The sequence below is a fragment of the Acinonyx jubatus genome, chromosome B3 (genome assembly GCF_027475565.1).
Source record: "Acinonyx jubatus isolate Ajub_Pintada_27869175 chromosome B3, VMU_Ajub_asm_v1.0, whole genome shotgun sequence".
Lineage (NCBI taxonomy): Eukaryota > Metazoa > Chordata > Mammalia > Carnivora > Felidae > Acinonyx > Acinonyx jubatus.
In genome coordinates, this window is record NC_069386.1 from 91568282 (window position 1) to 91585000 (window position 16719).

General features: G+C 35.3%; 1 protein-coding gene across 5 annotated transcripts in view; it reads left to right on the forward strand.

Annotated features, from left to right (window-relative positions):
• Positions 1 to 16719, forward strand: part of TOGARAM1 (TOG array regulator of axonemal microtubules 1) — a 72072-nt gene that overhangs the window by 4887 nt on the left and 50466 nt on the right. For 4 of the 5 annotated variants that reach the window (XM_053224418.1, XM_015072393.3, XM_053224421.1 and 1 more), the window contains exons 2-4: positions 10062 to 10218; positions 12156 to 12290; positions 15959 to 16252. In XM_053224418.1, the coding sequence (XP_053080393.1) occupies positions 10062 to 10218; positions 12156 to 12290; positions 15959 to 16252 (586 nt within the window). The remainder of the gene's footprint in view (positions 1 to 10061; positions 10219 to 12155; positions 12291 to 15958; positions 16253 to 16719) is intronic. The other variant, XM_053224420.1, reaches the window with a different exon arrangement.

Here is a 16719-nt window from a genome sequence, read left to right on the forward strand (position 1 = left end):
GATCTTGTGGTTCATGAGGCCAAGCCCCACATCGGGCTTGCTGCTGTCAGCCTGTCAGAGCAGATCCCACTTCGGATCCTCTGTCCCCCCCTCTCTGTCCCTCCTCCACTTGCCCTCCCCCAAAATAAATAAATATTTTTTTAAAAAGAAGATGATTCTGGTGCTGGCCAAAGCACCAAGAATCTGAAAATAAGTGCATTTTTTAAATTCCAGTGTAGATATATATTGCTTTTAAAAGATGGAACTTGGGGCACCTGGGTGGCTCAGTTGCTTGAACATCCAACTCTTGATTTCAGCTCAGGTCGTGATCTCGTGGTTCATGGTATTGAGCCCCACATGGGGCTCTGTGTGGACAAGCATGGAGCCTGCTTGGGATTCTGTCTCTCCCTCTCTCTGCCCCTCCCCTGCATGCTCACGTGTTCTTTCTCTCTCTCTCTCTCTCTTTCACTCAAGCTCTCACTCGCACCCTCCCCTGCACACCTGCAGGGGAGGCACACTCTCTAGATAAATAAATAAATAAATATTTTAAAATAAATAAAAATGAAAGAACATATCCCAGAAATTAAGTTATACTTTCTTGCTCATAAATGGTTTGTAGAAGAACTACATTGGAATTTATCTTGAGGACAGGTATTAAATAGTTAAATATTTTTAGGTGAGCAGTTTTTGAAGTATGTATGTATTTTAATTAATAAACATTATTTTTTAGAGCAGCTTTAGGTTCATAGCAAATTGAAGAGAAAGTACAGAGATTTCTGTTATCTCCTCTGCCCTCACACATGCACAGTCTCCTGCACTAGCACCACAGTGGTATGTTTATTGCAGTTGATGTAAATTGACATATTATCACCAAAAGTCTGTAGTTTTACATTAGGATTTGCTCTTGCTGTTGTATATTCTGTGGGCTTGGACAAATCTATGTCTAGTATCTACCATTATAGTATCATTGAGTATAGTTTCCCTGCCCTGAAAATCCTCTGTGCTCTGCCTCTTCATCACTCCTTCCCTCCCTTCCAGCAACCACTGATTACTGTTTCCATAGTTTTGCCTTTTCTAGAATGTCATGGCCCCTGATCTGTTAGGTGTTGGCTCTTGCCCAAGTTCTGCTTTAACATTTCCAGTCTGCTGTTAATTGATTATTTCTGTCTTGTCCACATATAGCGTTGGTTAATTACATTAAACAGCAAAGCTTCCAGAAAAACTCGTGAATGTTTATGTACTTCTGTAGCTCATTTTAAAAGTAGACTCATTTGCTTAGATGATTTTTGTAATGTAGTGTTAGAAAATACGTTTACAAGAGGGAAGCAGGGCTACATTGGAAACTCTTGAATGTCAGACCAGAGTTTAGCTTGTGAGCGTGCACAAGTTGGGGAGAAGCAGGGAAAGAGAGGAGAGAGAATCCTGAGCAGTCTATACACTATCAGCGCAGAGCCTACACAGGGCTCACAAATCGTGAGATCATGACCTGAACCGAAATCAAGAGTTGGATGCTCAACTGAATGTGTTACCGAGGCGCCCCTCCTTTCTTTTTTTTTAAGCAATGCTTTAGGAAAATTCATCACAACAACAGAAATGTGTAGGTTGTACTTTTTGTTTCTTTTCTTTTCTTTTCTTTCTTTCTTTCTTTCTTTCTTTCTTTCTTTCTTTCTTTCTTTCTTTCTTTCTAGAGCTAGAGACTACAGACTTAGGAGATTAATTAGACTTATGAATTAGACTGCTTGTGTGAGGTGTTGAGATCTGTAAGGATTAGCAGGGTATCAGGATTAGACTAGAAAGAAAATAATGGATGTAAGAGATGTTTCAAAACATTTAGTGACCAAGTGTTAGAGTAGAGGGGGAGAGAGAGAAAGACAGAGAGAGAACTAAGATTTACATGAGGTGACCAATGCATAAAATCCATGAATACATATAAGAAGGCCCCAAACAAGGAAATTAATTAGGTAGAAAATGAATTTTAGGTGGAACAAGATAGAATATTCTAGTTGAGTTTGAAAAATACTATCCAGAGACAAAGAAAGAACCAGGGATGTAAATCTTGGAAGTCATATACTGAGAAGTATTTGCTGAGACTGAGTGGGTAGACTCTCCAGTGAAGGGTATATAGAGCAAGAGCAGCATGCTTAGGACTCAGTCTTGGCATACAGCCCCAATTAGGGAAGAGATATATGAGACAGAACCAAATAAGGCAAAGAAAGAGGTGCCTAACAGTTGGAAGAGAACCAAGAAAAAACAAAGTTTTAGAAGTGAAGCAGAAAGTTTGAGAAAATACATCTGTACCACTAAATGCAGGAGAGATTAAGGAGAAGGAAGACTGAAACATGACTTGTTCTTACATATTTAGCCTGCTACTTGTAAAATAATTTTTAATAACTTTATCTTCCTGAATTTCCTCTTAATAATTTTTCTGATTATAAAAAAGTTAATGTGTACTTATAGAAAATTTGGAAAATATAAAAAAGCACAAAGAAGTAAATTAGATATTTCTAGTAGTAATCCCACTTCTGAGAGAGGTATGCACTGAATGTTCTGTTGCCTGATTCTTTTTTCAGGCATGAAAATGAACGTCCCCCTTTTAGTTATTCACTTACTTTACCATGAACATTTTTTTCTTTAATATCGAATAATCTGTAGAAGGATCTTTAGTGACTATTTAATATTAGATCATATAATATCATGGTCTAACTGCTCTCTTACTTTTTGAATATTTAAACTTTTAAATTCTGTTATTGTTTCCACCATTTAGTTGATTATTTTTGTGCCCTAACACATCAAATCACTGACAACCATGTTCCTGTGGTATTTTAACTTTGCATCTCTTTTTATGTTTCTTATGAGTGTTTTAATGGGTTAATGGGGTCAGTGATCAGGCCTCACTAGCTGACTACCATATTAGCTATATTTTTCCTAACAGATTTCTATACAGTGTGGTAAGAGACATAGTAGTCAGTAAACTAGAATGAAAAATAAAGAGCATACTTGCTTCATGTGTATGCAGTTACTAGCTCTGAGCTTTTTCAGGGTGGAAGATTTGATTATAGGAAGGTCGTTGGGACATGGAAAAGAGTGGTTTTAGAAGAATGTCATAGAGACTGAATTTAAAAGTTTATGAAGTGAGTTGATAAGGAATACAGGCAGTAAGCATTTCTTCAACATCTTTTTGATCATCCACTATGTGTGAAGCCAAGTGCAAGCTTATAATCTACTCTTTAAAGCACCGCCTAGCATTTTTTTTCTATCATTGTTTAGCACATGTGAGCCATGTTCTCTTAATGATGGTAAGCACTGGGGTGATAGGGACTGTTTCTTTTGGTTTTTGTTTTTGCAATAGTACTAACCATAGTGCTGTGTCCGCAATTAGTATCAATAAATATCTGTTAAGTGAGAAGACATTTAAGGGTTTGGCAGTGAAAGAAAAGACCACGCAGGATATAGCAGGACGAGTTATTACTGTGTTTTATTTTAAAATAGGAGACGCTTGACTTGAGAGAGGCAGAAAAAGGAGCCAATTATGAATTCAACATACCTACTCTGTGCCTTGTACTGTGGTAGATGTTAGATATGAAAAATACTTACGATTTGGTCCCTGTAAGCATATTTGAGAAAGAGAGGCAAGGAATTAATGGGTCCTAAATAAGGACTGAATGAGTCAAGAACACAGGTTTATATAGGGAGCTTAGCTGTGGAACAGAGGAGGAAGTCTTTTCCTCTGGAAATGAAAGAAAAAAGGAGGGTGACTAAGGATACAGAAAAATTTCGAGATAGCAAGAAGGGTACATTTTGTTTTTAGTCAAAAAAAAGGAAGATGTGATTCTAGAACAAGTGTTTATTAAACTTTAATGTGCATGTGGATTGACTCAGGGTCTTGTTAAAATACAGAATCTGATTCAGTTTGTCTGGGATGGGATCTGAGACTACCTGTCTAATAAGCTCCTAGGTATTGCTGATGCTCTGGTTTGTGAACCACATTTTGAGAGCAGCTCTAATAATATTAAGCTTCCATATTCTGGTAAACTAAGAGGTAAGCTGAAAATGGAAAATTATGGGTCCGGGATCTGAAGAATATGGGAAAGGTTTAGAATACTTAATATGACAAATTTGAAGGTAAAACTTATTAACCTGCAGTAATGTATTTGTTGTGAATTCATTCTAATGAGGCTTTTCTTGGATGTTCAGTTGTTTCTAATAAGTAGTTTTTTATTTTCTTTTTAAAATATGATTGGAATATCTGAAGGAGAAAAACTCTTAGTTTAAGCATGTCAAAACCATGAACAATCCTGAAAGCATATCTGATGTCAGTATAGATGTTAGTTTCCAAGAAGTACTCACTGATTTTCTTTTTTCTTTTTAAATTTTTTAAAAATAATCTCTGTGTCCACCCTTGGGTCTGAACTCATGACCCCAAAATCGAGAGTCACATGCTCTACCTACTGAGCCACCCCGGAGCCCCTGATTTTTTTTTTCTTTTAGATTTTATTGAAGGTTTAAAGAATTTAAAAAACTTTTAGTTTTAATGCTTGTCAAAATCCTGAACAGCACCAAAGCATATCTATTCTCAGTGTGGACGATCTATTTAAAAACTTAAAAATAATTTTAAAATAAATTTTAAAAAATAAACCTTAAAAACATATTAAATAAGGTAATGTATGTTTACATGGTTTTTTTTCCACCTTAAAAAAAAGCTGTAACAGTGCCCTTGATAAATGGACAGCATGTATCCATTGCCTTGTATACATTTTTTTTTTACAGTTTATTTATTTTTCAGAGAGAGAGGGAGAGCAGAGGAAGGGCAGAGAGAGAGGATCTCAGGCAGGCTCCACACTATCAGCGTGGAGCTCAATGTGGGGCTTGAACTCAAAAACCGTGAGATCATGACCTGAGCCAAAACCAAGAGTCTGATGCTTAACTGACGAAGCCACCCAGACACCCCTTCTTGTGTACATATTTTTATCTCTCTGTAATTTTTTTACCTAGAGCCATGTCAGCTGTATATATTAAATACAACCTTACACAAAGAAACCAGCTGTGTTTCCTCATAGATGCAGGAAAAAAAAAAAAAAGTCATATAACCAAGAATTATCTTTCATTCTCTCTAAGAGTACACATTTCATATTCTTTTATGGTGATTTAAGTGGCAATAATAAACATGTATTTAATGTCATCCAAAGGTATTTATAGATCTTTTAATCTGTTTATTTGATGGTTATTCTATAATGTATAAGAGAAAAGGGTAAATTAAAAACATATTTGATGATCAGTGATTTGAGTTTTTATCTTAATTAGACATTCTAAAGATTTTTCATTAATTCAATTTTATATTAGTCTAAAATAACATTAAGGGTTTGAAAACTACAACACAAGGTAATATATTAATCATTGTAGGATTTATGGCATTATAGGAGTTGATCCCTTTTAATAAAGATATTATGTATTGTAAAATTTAATTGAACTCATGATTTTACAATTTTATATTTTGAGAAGTGAAGCCAGTGGAGGACATTTGAGAAATTTAAGTTAGTTAGGCTTTTCCTGAGAAGATAGGTTCAAGTTTGCACAAACAATTATATCATATTAATATTATTTTACATGGTGATAAAATCTGGGCAAAGACAAATAGCTGTTTTTAAGTGAGTTTTATTTGTCCAAGGATTTTATATGAACTTTTCCTGTATAATTAATTATATACTAGATATTAAAACTTTAAAGTTTAAGAACATTTTTTTTTCTTGGTTAACCAAGGACATTAATTAAACTCACAGCTAGTCTTTGTTTTCCCTTGAATGTACATCTTGTGGCAAGACCATTGTTTTCCTTACACAGTACATTCAAATTATAAAAAGTAAAGAAATCTCAGAAGTCTCTGGGTTTTTTTCATTTAATGTGAAATAAGCACTCACCCTTTTAATAATGATTTTAGTATGCTAACTGAAATAAGATCTTGTTTCAGTTTATTTTATTCTGATAGATTAATACAGTCTATACATAGACATGATATACCAATCTGTTTGCTCAAAAAATATTTTGTATCCATAAAATGGAAAAATTTTACCCTCCAAGAACTTCGAGAATGTAATTATGATAAAGCAGCAAAAAAACCCAAAAACACTTAATCACCATTAGATTCATCATTGCTGAGTATGTTGGTTTTAAATATATTACCACAAATTCTTTGAGATTCTTTCCTTGAAGAGTTACAATCCAGTTCCCTTCTACTTGTATGTGTCTGACTTAATGACTTACTTCTAACAAAGAAAGTAGAGATCATGGTGTGTGACTTCAGAAACTAGGTCATAAAAAGGCACTGCAGCTTCCATCTTGGTTGTGTCTTCCTCGAATCTCTTGCTTTGGAGGAAGCCAGCTGCCGTATCATGAGCAGTCCTCTGGAGAGACCCAGATGGCAAGGAACTGAAGCTTCCTGCTAGTAGCCATGGAGTGAAGTTCAGTGATCCTCCAGTCTCAGTTAGGGCTTCAGTTGACAGCAGCCTAGCCGATATCTTGATTGCAGCCTCAAGAGATTAGAACCATCCAGTTAAGCCACTTGTAAATTTGTGATCCACAGAAAGAAAGATAATGAATGTTCATTGTTTTAAGGTACTATACTTTGGGATAATGCATTATATGGCCAAAGATAACTAATAGACTAAGAATTGTGATTTGCAGGAATTTGGAGAGATATTATATTTCTAATGTCCGTATCTTGTACAATAAAGTCATTGAGTTTTCTTTGTTTTTAAAAAAGCTAAACTTACTTGAAGTTTAGAAAATATTAAATATTGTTTTGTTTGGCTTTTGGAAACCATCATTTTTCTGAGTGTCTAATTTATAATTAAGTTTCTTTATTGTCCTTTGTTTTGCTTCAGAATTCCAAATTAATATTAACTTGCAGTTACTCATTTATTTAGAGAAACTGAAGAAAGCTGACCATTGAATGTTAAGATCTTGTTTCCTTTCATCTTTGGTATAGGAATTTGATTTTTGTAGATATTGACAGGTATTTGCCCCATTATAAGTAAACATGAAGAAACCTTAAGCTTTGGATGGGGAAAGAAAGCTCTGGCTATTAGAGTAACGGAGCTTATATCAGCACATTTAAAAACAAACATAAACAGAACACACCAATAAGGAAATGAGATTGCAGATTCCCAGTTAGCTGCCATCTGCCCAGGATACTGTCATCTGGCAGAAATTATATAATAGGTCATAAAATCAAAACCCATTTCCTCCACTGCTGCCATCTGTGTGGAAACTATTGTCCATGTGTTCAGTTCTAGTCGGAACCAGAAAGAGGCTTTATGAGCAGTGTATGCTCAGATGTATGTATGCATGTATGTATGTAATCTCTATACACAATGTGGGGCTCCAAGTGACAACCCAAGATTAAGAGTTGCATGCTCTACCGACTGAGGCAGCCAGGCACACCTCCAAAAATTTTTTTAAAAAGATCCTTTTATTAAAAAATTATACAAGGAATTGGGGCACCTGGATGGCTCAGCCAGTAGAGCATGCAACTCTTGATCTTGGGGTTATGAGCTCAAGCCCCACATTGGGGAGTAGAGTTTACTTGAAAACACACACACATACACACACACACACACACACACACACACACACACGGAATCAAATGAAAAGTTAACAGTAGCAAGATTAAGATAATAAGACTCTAAATCTCAAATTGTTGTTAACATCAAGTGTGAAGCTTACATTTTATAATGCTTTGACTTTCTGTAACTCTAAGGAATTAAGGAATTAAATGAATTACATTTCAGATATTAACTTCAAAGACTGAAAACAGTCCATGTTTCTAAGAGTCCTAAGGTACTCTCAACAGACTGCTTCACATTTTATAAAATTAGTTTTCAACTCTTTCAAAATATATCTGTACTTTTTCTCTTTCACCCTAACTTCCTTTTCTCTTTAAAATTATTTTTAAGTTTGTTTGTTTCTTTTTGAGAGAGAGAGCAAGTGAGGGAGGGGCAGAGAGAGAGGGAGAGAGAGACTCTCAAGCAGGCACCACACTGTCAGCACAGAGCCCAGCGCAGGGCTGGAATCCACAAACTATGAGATCATGACCTGAGCAGAAACCAAGAGTCGGATGCCTAACCGACTGAGCCACCCAGGTGCCCTACTTCCTTTTTTCTTTAATTCATTATTTAGTCCCATGAAAGTTTATCCATGAAAATCATTTGTCAACTTTTAAGAAAAATGAAAAAGGGTCTCATTGGTGTGTCCTGTAGTCTACCTTCAGATATGTGCATATTTTTTCCATAGCAAAATTTATTAATCTCTGACTGACTTCTGCATTCTTAAATTCCACAGTCACACACATTCTCCATCACTACCACCACCCCCAGTATTCCCATTCCCATCCTCACCACCACCACTAGTTGTTGTATGTATCTGGCATGTACAGTAATGTTCTGTTCTCTAAGCAGAAATTAATCACAGAGTAAATCTAATATGTATTCCATACTGTAGGATTATTTCTGGATTTCTCACTATTTTAATGGACTTAGTATGTTCTTTTAATCAATCTAATCAGGAGCTGACCACAGTTTGTTTAATTTTTATTACACTTAATACAAACTACTATATAATCAGTCATAGAAATTGTAATATACTTTGAGAAAGTAAAATCGGGTCTTTTTCATTTGGGGCATTGTTTATTTTTCACTGATATTTTCTTGGTTAATTTTTGAAAGTGTTAACTGGTTTTTCACAAATTTGATGAGGAATAACATGTTATCTGAGGATCTGGTAGTTCATAGTTAAGTAGCTAAGAAGTTTTCAAATAGACATCTTTAATTTTATTGTTTCTCATTATTGTTTGATACTTGGCAAAGTTTGCAAAGAAGCATATTGAGAAGGCTGATAGTTTACCACATGTCTAGATTTGATTGTGTCTGTAAGCTCCAAATAAGTATATAGATAGTACAATTTTTGTTAATTTTTTTTTAGTTTTAAAGTTTATTTATTTATTTAATGTAATCTCTACATGAAATGTGGGGCTCAAACTCACAACCCCAAGATCAAGAGTTGCATGGTCTGTGACTGAGTCAGCCAGGCATATTCACTCAATTTTTTTAATGCTGTAGCCACATTGAATGTGAAATGATCTAGAACAATTGAGCTCATTATTGGTAAAGAAGTCCTGAACACTTGAATAATGTTCTCATTTAGTTCTTTAGCTATGATTAGTTCTTTTACTTCAGAATTCTATTCTGGCACTTTTGTACCTTAAGGATCAAAAGAGACATGTGAAAAAAAATTGGAAACTATGAAGTACTAGACTTGTATAAAGTATCACGTACTCAGTTTTAATTAAAAGTTCCCTCCTGAGGGAACCATGATATAGGTTACCATGTGTATATTTTTATTTGATATTACTATCAGTATTCTATAGTAAGTAAGACTAGTAGAGTGGGGTGCTTGCTGGTTCAGTGACCTTCAGTTACCATTTACTATTTAATGCTCAAGAATATCATAGTGTGATAGTCTACACTGCTGAATGAGAAATGTGCTTTGCTCTACTCAACTTGTTTTTTAGATGTGTGTCCCTTTACATTCTTTCCTTCCTAGCTGCCAGATGTGTACTTAAGGAAGTAAGGTACAGGGGAGTCTGAGTGGCTCAGTCGGTTAAGGTCTGACTCTTGGTTTCAGTTCAGGTCATAATCTCATCGTTTGTGTGTTCAAGTCCCACACTGGGCTGTGTGCTGACAGCGCAGAGCCTGCTTGGGATTCTCTGTCTCCCTCTTTCTCTGTCCCTTCCTCACTCATGCTGTCTTTCAGAAATAAATAAATAAACATTTAAAACAAATGTAAGGTACAGGAAGGAGATGGGATAAAGTAATAAGGAGGCAAAATTAGCATTTCTATCATGGAATGAAAAATACTGTTGGTGTACCTACCATACTATATGTGGATGTTTATTTGTTTCATTGTATATTTGATAAATTTAATATTTTTCTTTTAGTCTGCATTTCATAATTGGGTCTAAGTTATTCTTTCATATTTATTACCAAGTAGATGTAACACAAATTTGTTAATTTATTATCCTCTTCTCATAGTTTTCAGCATATGATTTCATCCCATCTCCAAAATTAAAGCCCTCTCAAGGAATGCCAGTCAATGATGATTTATGTTTTAGCAGAAAAAGAGTGTCAAGAAACTTATTTCAGAATAGTCGGGATTATAACCCAGATTCTCTTCCTGTGTGTGCTGCTGGTAAGTAAAAGGTTCAGGTAATAGACATGTTGAAACTAAGTTAAAGGTTTCTCTAAACTTAATAATTCATTCAAGAGCTCAAAGAATTTATAATCTAGTAGACAATTCAGATTCAATAAATATTTGTTATAGATCTGATAAGAATGGACACTTTGACATAATTGTGTATATATATATATATATATATATATATATATATATACTGCATATATACTATATATATATATGCAGTAAAATTCCATAATATTTTTACACAAAAATGATTGTTATAATGATTGTGTAGTTTAATGTTTATTTAATAGAGAAAAAGAAATGCAAGAATATATCCAGTTATGCTCATACCATTACTTGGATTTTTTTATAAGGCTCATGCTTTCTGTACCATTGAGAGCTCTTATCTAGTCACACAGATTTAAAATAACTAGAAAATAAGACAACATAAAACCTGATGCTAGACTGATATGAATTGTAAGTACTATTTAGGGATTTAAGAAAGGAAAATGTGATAGGTGTTGAAGTGGTTTAGGAAAGCTCCAGGAAAAGTTGGACTTGAGCTGGACCTTAAAGAAGGGAAAGGTTTGTGATTGATTGACACTGAGGCAAGAGAGACTGTTACAGATAGGGAGAAAGTACGATCAAAGCATGGAGATAAGAATTAACTTAGAAGATGTCTGGTACATGAAGGATAAAGGGGCTTAAAATATAGGGAGATAATTTTAAAAATCCCATACATAGAACTGTAAGGGATCCCTTGCTCAGGGATAACCTTATCTAGCCAAGGTAGAGGGAAAGAGATCTTAGAAATAAGCTTGGAAACCATGTGAATGCTGTGTTAGATGTTAGGAAAGAAAGTAGAATTCTGCGGTACAACTTTTTGTGCAATGTGTACTACAAATACTGGGAAGAAGAAAAGCCAGCACAAGAAACAACAGGTGTTGGCGGGGACAGGGAGAAAGGGGAACCCTCTTACACTGTTGGTGGGGATGCAAACTGGTGCAGCCACCCTGGAAAACAGTATGGAGGTTCCTCAAAAAGTTAAAAATAGAACTACCCTATGATCCAGCAATTGCACTATGAGGTATTTACCCAAAGAATACAAAAACACTGATTTGAAGGGATACATGCACCCCAATGTTTATAGCAGCATTATTAACAGTAGCCAAATTATGGAAAAAGCCCAAATGTCCATTAACTGATGAATGGATAAAGAAGATATGGTATATACACACAATGAAATATTACTCAACCATCAAAAAGAATGAAATTTTGCCATTTGCAATGACATGGATGGAGCTGTAGTATATTATGCTAAGCAAATTGAGTCAGAGAAAGACAAATACCATTATTATTTCACTCATATGTAAAATTTAAGAAACAAAACAGAGGAACATGGGGGAAAAAATAAGAGAGGCAAATCAGGAAACAGAATCTTAACTATAGAGAACAAATTGAAGGTTACCAGTGGGAAGGCGGAGGGGGGAGATGTGAATTAAGGAGGGCATTTGCTGTTATGAGCTCTGGCTATTGTATGTACGTGATGAGTCACTACATTCTACTCCTGAAACTAATAGTACACTGCATGTTAATTAACTGGAATTTAAATAAAAACTTGAGGGAAAAAAAAAAAGGAAAGTCAGGTCTGGGGAAACGTTCCATAGTGAGAGGAGGGAACATGTAGGAAGAAACTGTTTTTGTGTGTATTTTTCAATATACCTTTCTTTGTACTTTTCCACTCTCTCTTCTGTTCTTTAACCCCTGATACCAATCAGATATACCAACAGCAAAAACTTTCCCTTTCTTCCTGCCTGGCTTACTGTACATTTACCCCTGTATTTATTCCCACACAAATGAAATCAGTATTTCTGAAATTAGATGTATTCATGAAGTAAAGTTAACATTTACTTTTATGTTTTTCTCTTCCTTCCTTCCTTCCAAAGGCAGTACTGGGACTCATCAGACAAATGTTTCTGGGAAATGTGGACAACTTGGATTTTCACAGATATGTGGGAAAACTGGCAGTGTGGACTCTGACTTACAGTACCTGGGGACAACTAATAGTCATCAAGATAAAGGTTTAAATTCCAACTTAATTTGGATGTAAATGATTTATAAATATTAAGGGAGGTTTCCAAATCTAGCTTATATATTATTTTGTGTAATTATATTCACTACAGGAAAGAAAAACATGTTATATTTTTAATAAAAATCTTAATAACATTTTTTCATAGTTGTAACCCTAAAATGTTAGTTTTAATAATCTTCGTACATATATATGACTGATGAAAATTAGAGAGTTTAGAAATTCATGGTGGAGATGAGCATTTTAATACCAAGTAATTAAAAATGTTTTTCATTAAGAAGTACTGTGTTAGCAGAAGACCATTATTTTCCATAGCAGTTTTAACTTTTAAGTACCCTTTTAGGTATCTTGTATTTTTAACTTTATCACAGATAGAAGGAAGAAAACCATATAAATATGTCAACAGATGCAGTTAAAATTCAACATCAGTTGGTATGATTACCAAGTTATAACAAACTACAAATAACTTTTTTAACCTGATTAATTATGTCTGTTAATGCCTATAGCAACTATATTTAGTAGTAAAATATTAGAATAAGACAAAAATGCTCACTGTTACCATTGCTATTGAACATTGAATTACTAATCCCTGTAGTATTTATTGAGAAGCAGGCACTGTTCTAGAATCTAAAGATCAAAATCTAGTAGAAGAGGAAATAATAAAGGAATGATAAGAATAGAAGTGACCGCTATGAAGAAAAATAAGGCAGGGTAAGAAGACAGAATGTGATAGGGAAAGTTTCTGTGAAGTAAAAATGTTCAGCAGAAAACTGAATGCAGTGAAGGAGGGAGTTACGTGGATATCTGGAGAAAGAGCATTCCAGGAAGAGAGAACAATCAAAGTATAAATGCTCTGGAGGCGCCTGAGTGACTCGGTTGAGTGGCCCATTCTTGGTTTTGGCTCAGGCCATGATCTCTTGGTTTTTGAGTTTAAGCCCTGTGTTGGGCTCTGTGCTGACATCGCAGAGCCTGCTTGAGATTGTTCTCTCACCCTCTCTCTCTGCTCTTCTCCTGCTCACGCTCTCTCTCTCTCTCTCTCTTTAAATAAATAAGTAAATTAAAAAAAGAACTACAAGTGCTCTGAAGCAGGCTTATTGGAGAAATATCCAGGTCAATGAAATGAGTGAGGGGGAGAGTAATTTTAGGCAATAACATGGGGCCTTGCTGGACATAGTAAGAATTTGGGATTTTATTCTGAATGGGATAGGAAATCACAGTAGGTTTTTGAGGGAAAAAAAGGGGGGCATGATTTGACAATCTTTAAAAGGATCAGAGCTACTATGTAGAGACTAGGTTTGGTAGCAATAGGGGTAAGGTACAAAGCAAACCAATTGGGATATGGAAGTTGTAAAGGCGAGAGATGATATGGTTTGTATTAGAAAGGAAGCAATGAAAGTGATGAGAAGTAGTTGGATTCTGATATATAAGGTGGCTGTGAAGTTTGGAAACATGGGCAATTTTATTTTATAATGTATGCTAATGTAATATGAATAAGCCATTTATTCTGTATTCACCAAAGTTTTCAGAATCAGTAATCACCATGTGTTGTTAATATAGAGCCAAAAAGAATTACTAATGGATTAGATGTGAAGTTTGTGAGAAGAGAGGAGTCAAGGATGAGCCCAGTGTTGTTGGTCTAAACAACTTAAAGAATAGAGCTGCCATTTACCTAGAAGCAGAAGGTTAGGAAAAGAATAGATTTGACTGAGAAATCAAAAGCTTTGTTTTGAACATGTTAAGTTTGGGACATCTGTCTCTTAAAGAAGATGTTGAGTGACATTTTGATATTAAGTCTGGAAGCAAAGGAAAATCCATGCTAAAAACTTGGGAGTCATTGTACTTCCCGTGTAGGGAGAGTGTAGCTCAAAATTAAAAGTATAAAATTTGTAAAAAATAGAATAAAATAAAATTTGTAGAGGAATAAAGAAAAATTGTCATTACTCTCCGATAAAATGTGGTACAATGTGGTAATTAAGAACACTGGGAAGCCACAGTGCCTGGGTCTGTATCCCAGCTTTATGATTTCCTAGTGTGTGATGTTTAGCAATTTACTTACCCTCTTTACATTTTTTCTTTTAATCTATAAGATTAGTACCTACCCCCACAGGGTGTTATGAAGATTAAATTAGTTAATACACATGAAAAGTTTAGAATACCACTTGACATAGTAAAGTGCTCAATAAGCATTAGTTCTCATTGTTGCCATCTTTATCATTATTAATATTAATAGTTTATATAGAAAATCTAAAAGGATATACAGAAAACTCTTAAAATATTAGGCAGTTTAGCAAGGTTGCCAGATATAAACCAGAATATAAAGATCAGTAAAGTTCTTAGATACAAGCAACTTTCAGAAAATATAATTTTTAAGAAAGAAATTAACAGTATGAACAAAATCTATAAGTGTATGGAAGTCTAACAAAAGATTTATATACCTTTTATTATGAAAGCTAAAATACATTTCTGAAACACATAAAAGAAGACCTAAATAAATTAAGGCTATCCCACATTTTTAAATAGGGAGGCTGAATATCAGGAAAGTGGCAGTTATTCTTAGATCTGTAAATTCAGTGTCACTCCAATCAAAAATCTGACCAGGGTTCTTACATAGAACCTGACAGGCTGATTCTGAAATAAATATGAAAGAATGGAGGGTCAAGAATGGCCAAGATAATTCTAAGGAAGATAAAAATGAGACATCCATCCTATTGGATAGCACTATGATAAATAAAACATTGTAATACTAGTGCAGGGATAGGCAAAATAGACTAATTGAACCAATAAGAAGCACGTAAGTGTGTATGTGTATACATACATATATACATATAGATATGCACACACACACACACACACACACACACACACACACACGTAGGAGCTTTATAGATGAAAAGAAAAGAAAGGACAGTTTATTTATTTATTTTAATATGAAATTTATTGTTAAATTGATTTCCATACAACACCCAGTGCTCATTCCAACAGGTGTCGTCCTCAATGCCCATCACCCACTTTCTCCTCCCTCCCACCCCCATCAACCCTCAGTTTATTCTCAGTTTTTAAGAGTCTCTTAGGGTTTGGCTCCCTCCCTCTCTTTTTTTTTTTCCTTCCCATCCCTCATGGTCTTCTGTTGAGTTTCTCAGGATCCACATAAGAGTGAAAACATATGGTATCTGTCTTTCTCTGTGTGACTTATTTCACTTAGCATAACACTCTCCAGTTCCATCCACATTGCTACAAAAGGCCATATTTCATTCAAGAAAGGACAGTTTAAAACATGGCACTAGGCGAGTCTGGGTGGCTCAGTCAGCTAAACGGCCGACTTTGGCTCGGGTGATGATCTCACAGTTCCTGGGTTCAAGCCCCACATCGGACTCTCTGCTGTCAGCGCAGAGCCTGCTTTGGATCCTTGGTCTCCCTCTCTCTCTGCCCCTCCCCACTCTTTCTCTTGTTCTCTTTCAAAAATAAACATGAAGACCTGGCACTGGGAAAATTGTACTATCTATATAGAAGAAAGTTAAATTAGATCTTTACCTCACACTGCACAAAAAAGTAAATAAAATAAATGCCAGATGGGATAAAAACTTGAATGTGAAAAGCAAAAAACTTCAAAATCTTAGATGTGTATACATAGATAATATATTTTCTTTTGTTTTATTACAGCGTATGCTAGCCTAAATTTTGCCCCTAAGACACAACAGACATTTGGTACCCAAACAGAACGTACTTCGTCATACTCTGGTCTAAATCCAAGTCCAGGAGGCTTCATCCTTCCATCCTATCCTGTCTCATCACCTCGAACTAGTCCAAAGCACACATCTCTTACTGTATCTCCAAAGAAGTCTCAGGATAATTGCATCAATTTCTCTAATTCCTGGCCTCTTAAAAGCTTTGAGGGACTACCAAAGCCAAGTCCACAGAAAAAGCTTGTCAGCCAAAAATCATCTGACCCTCCAGGTATAAATGATGGTAAAAATTAATACTTTGTTCAAATTTTCATGTGTTTTTGAATTATTACTTTGGAGTTAGGGTTTTTTAATCTTTAAAAGCTGGTAAACTGCATTTATGTTAAATAGTTCAAACCTGTAATATAAAATTGAATTGAGGGGTGCCTGGGTGGCTCAGTCGGTTAAGTGTCTGCCTTCGGCTTATGTCATGATCTCACAGTTCATGAGTTTGAGCCCGGCATTGGGCTCTGTGCTGACAGCTCGAAGCCTGGAGCCTGCTTGGGATTCTGTATCCCCCTCTCTCTGCCCTTCCCCTGCTCACACTCTCTGTCTCTCTCTCAAAAATAAATAAACATTAAAAAAATTTTTTTTAATTGAATTGAGGGGCATCTGGGTGGCTCATTTGGTTAAGCATCCAACTCTTGATTTCGGCTCAGGTCATGATCTCCTAGTTTGTGGGCTCAAGCCCTGTGTCAG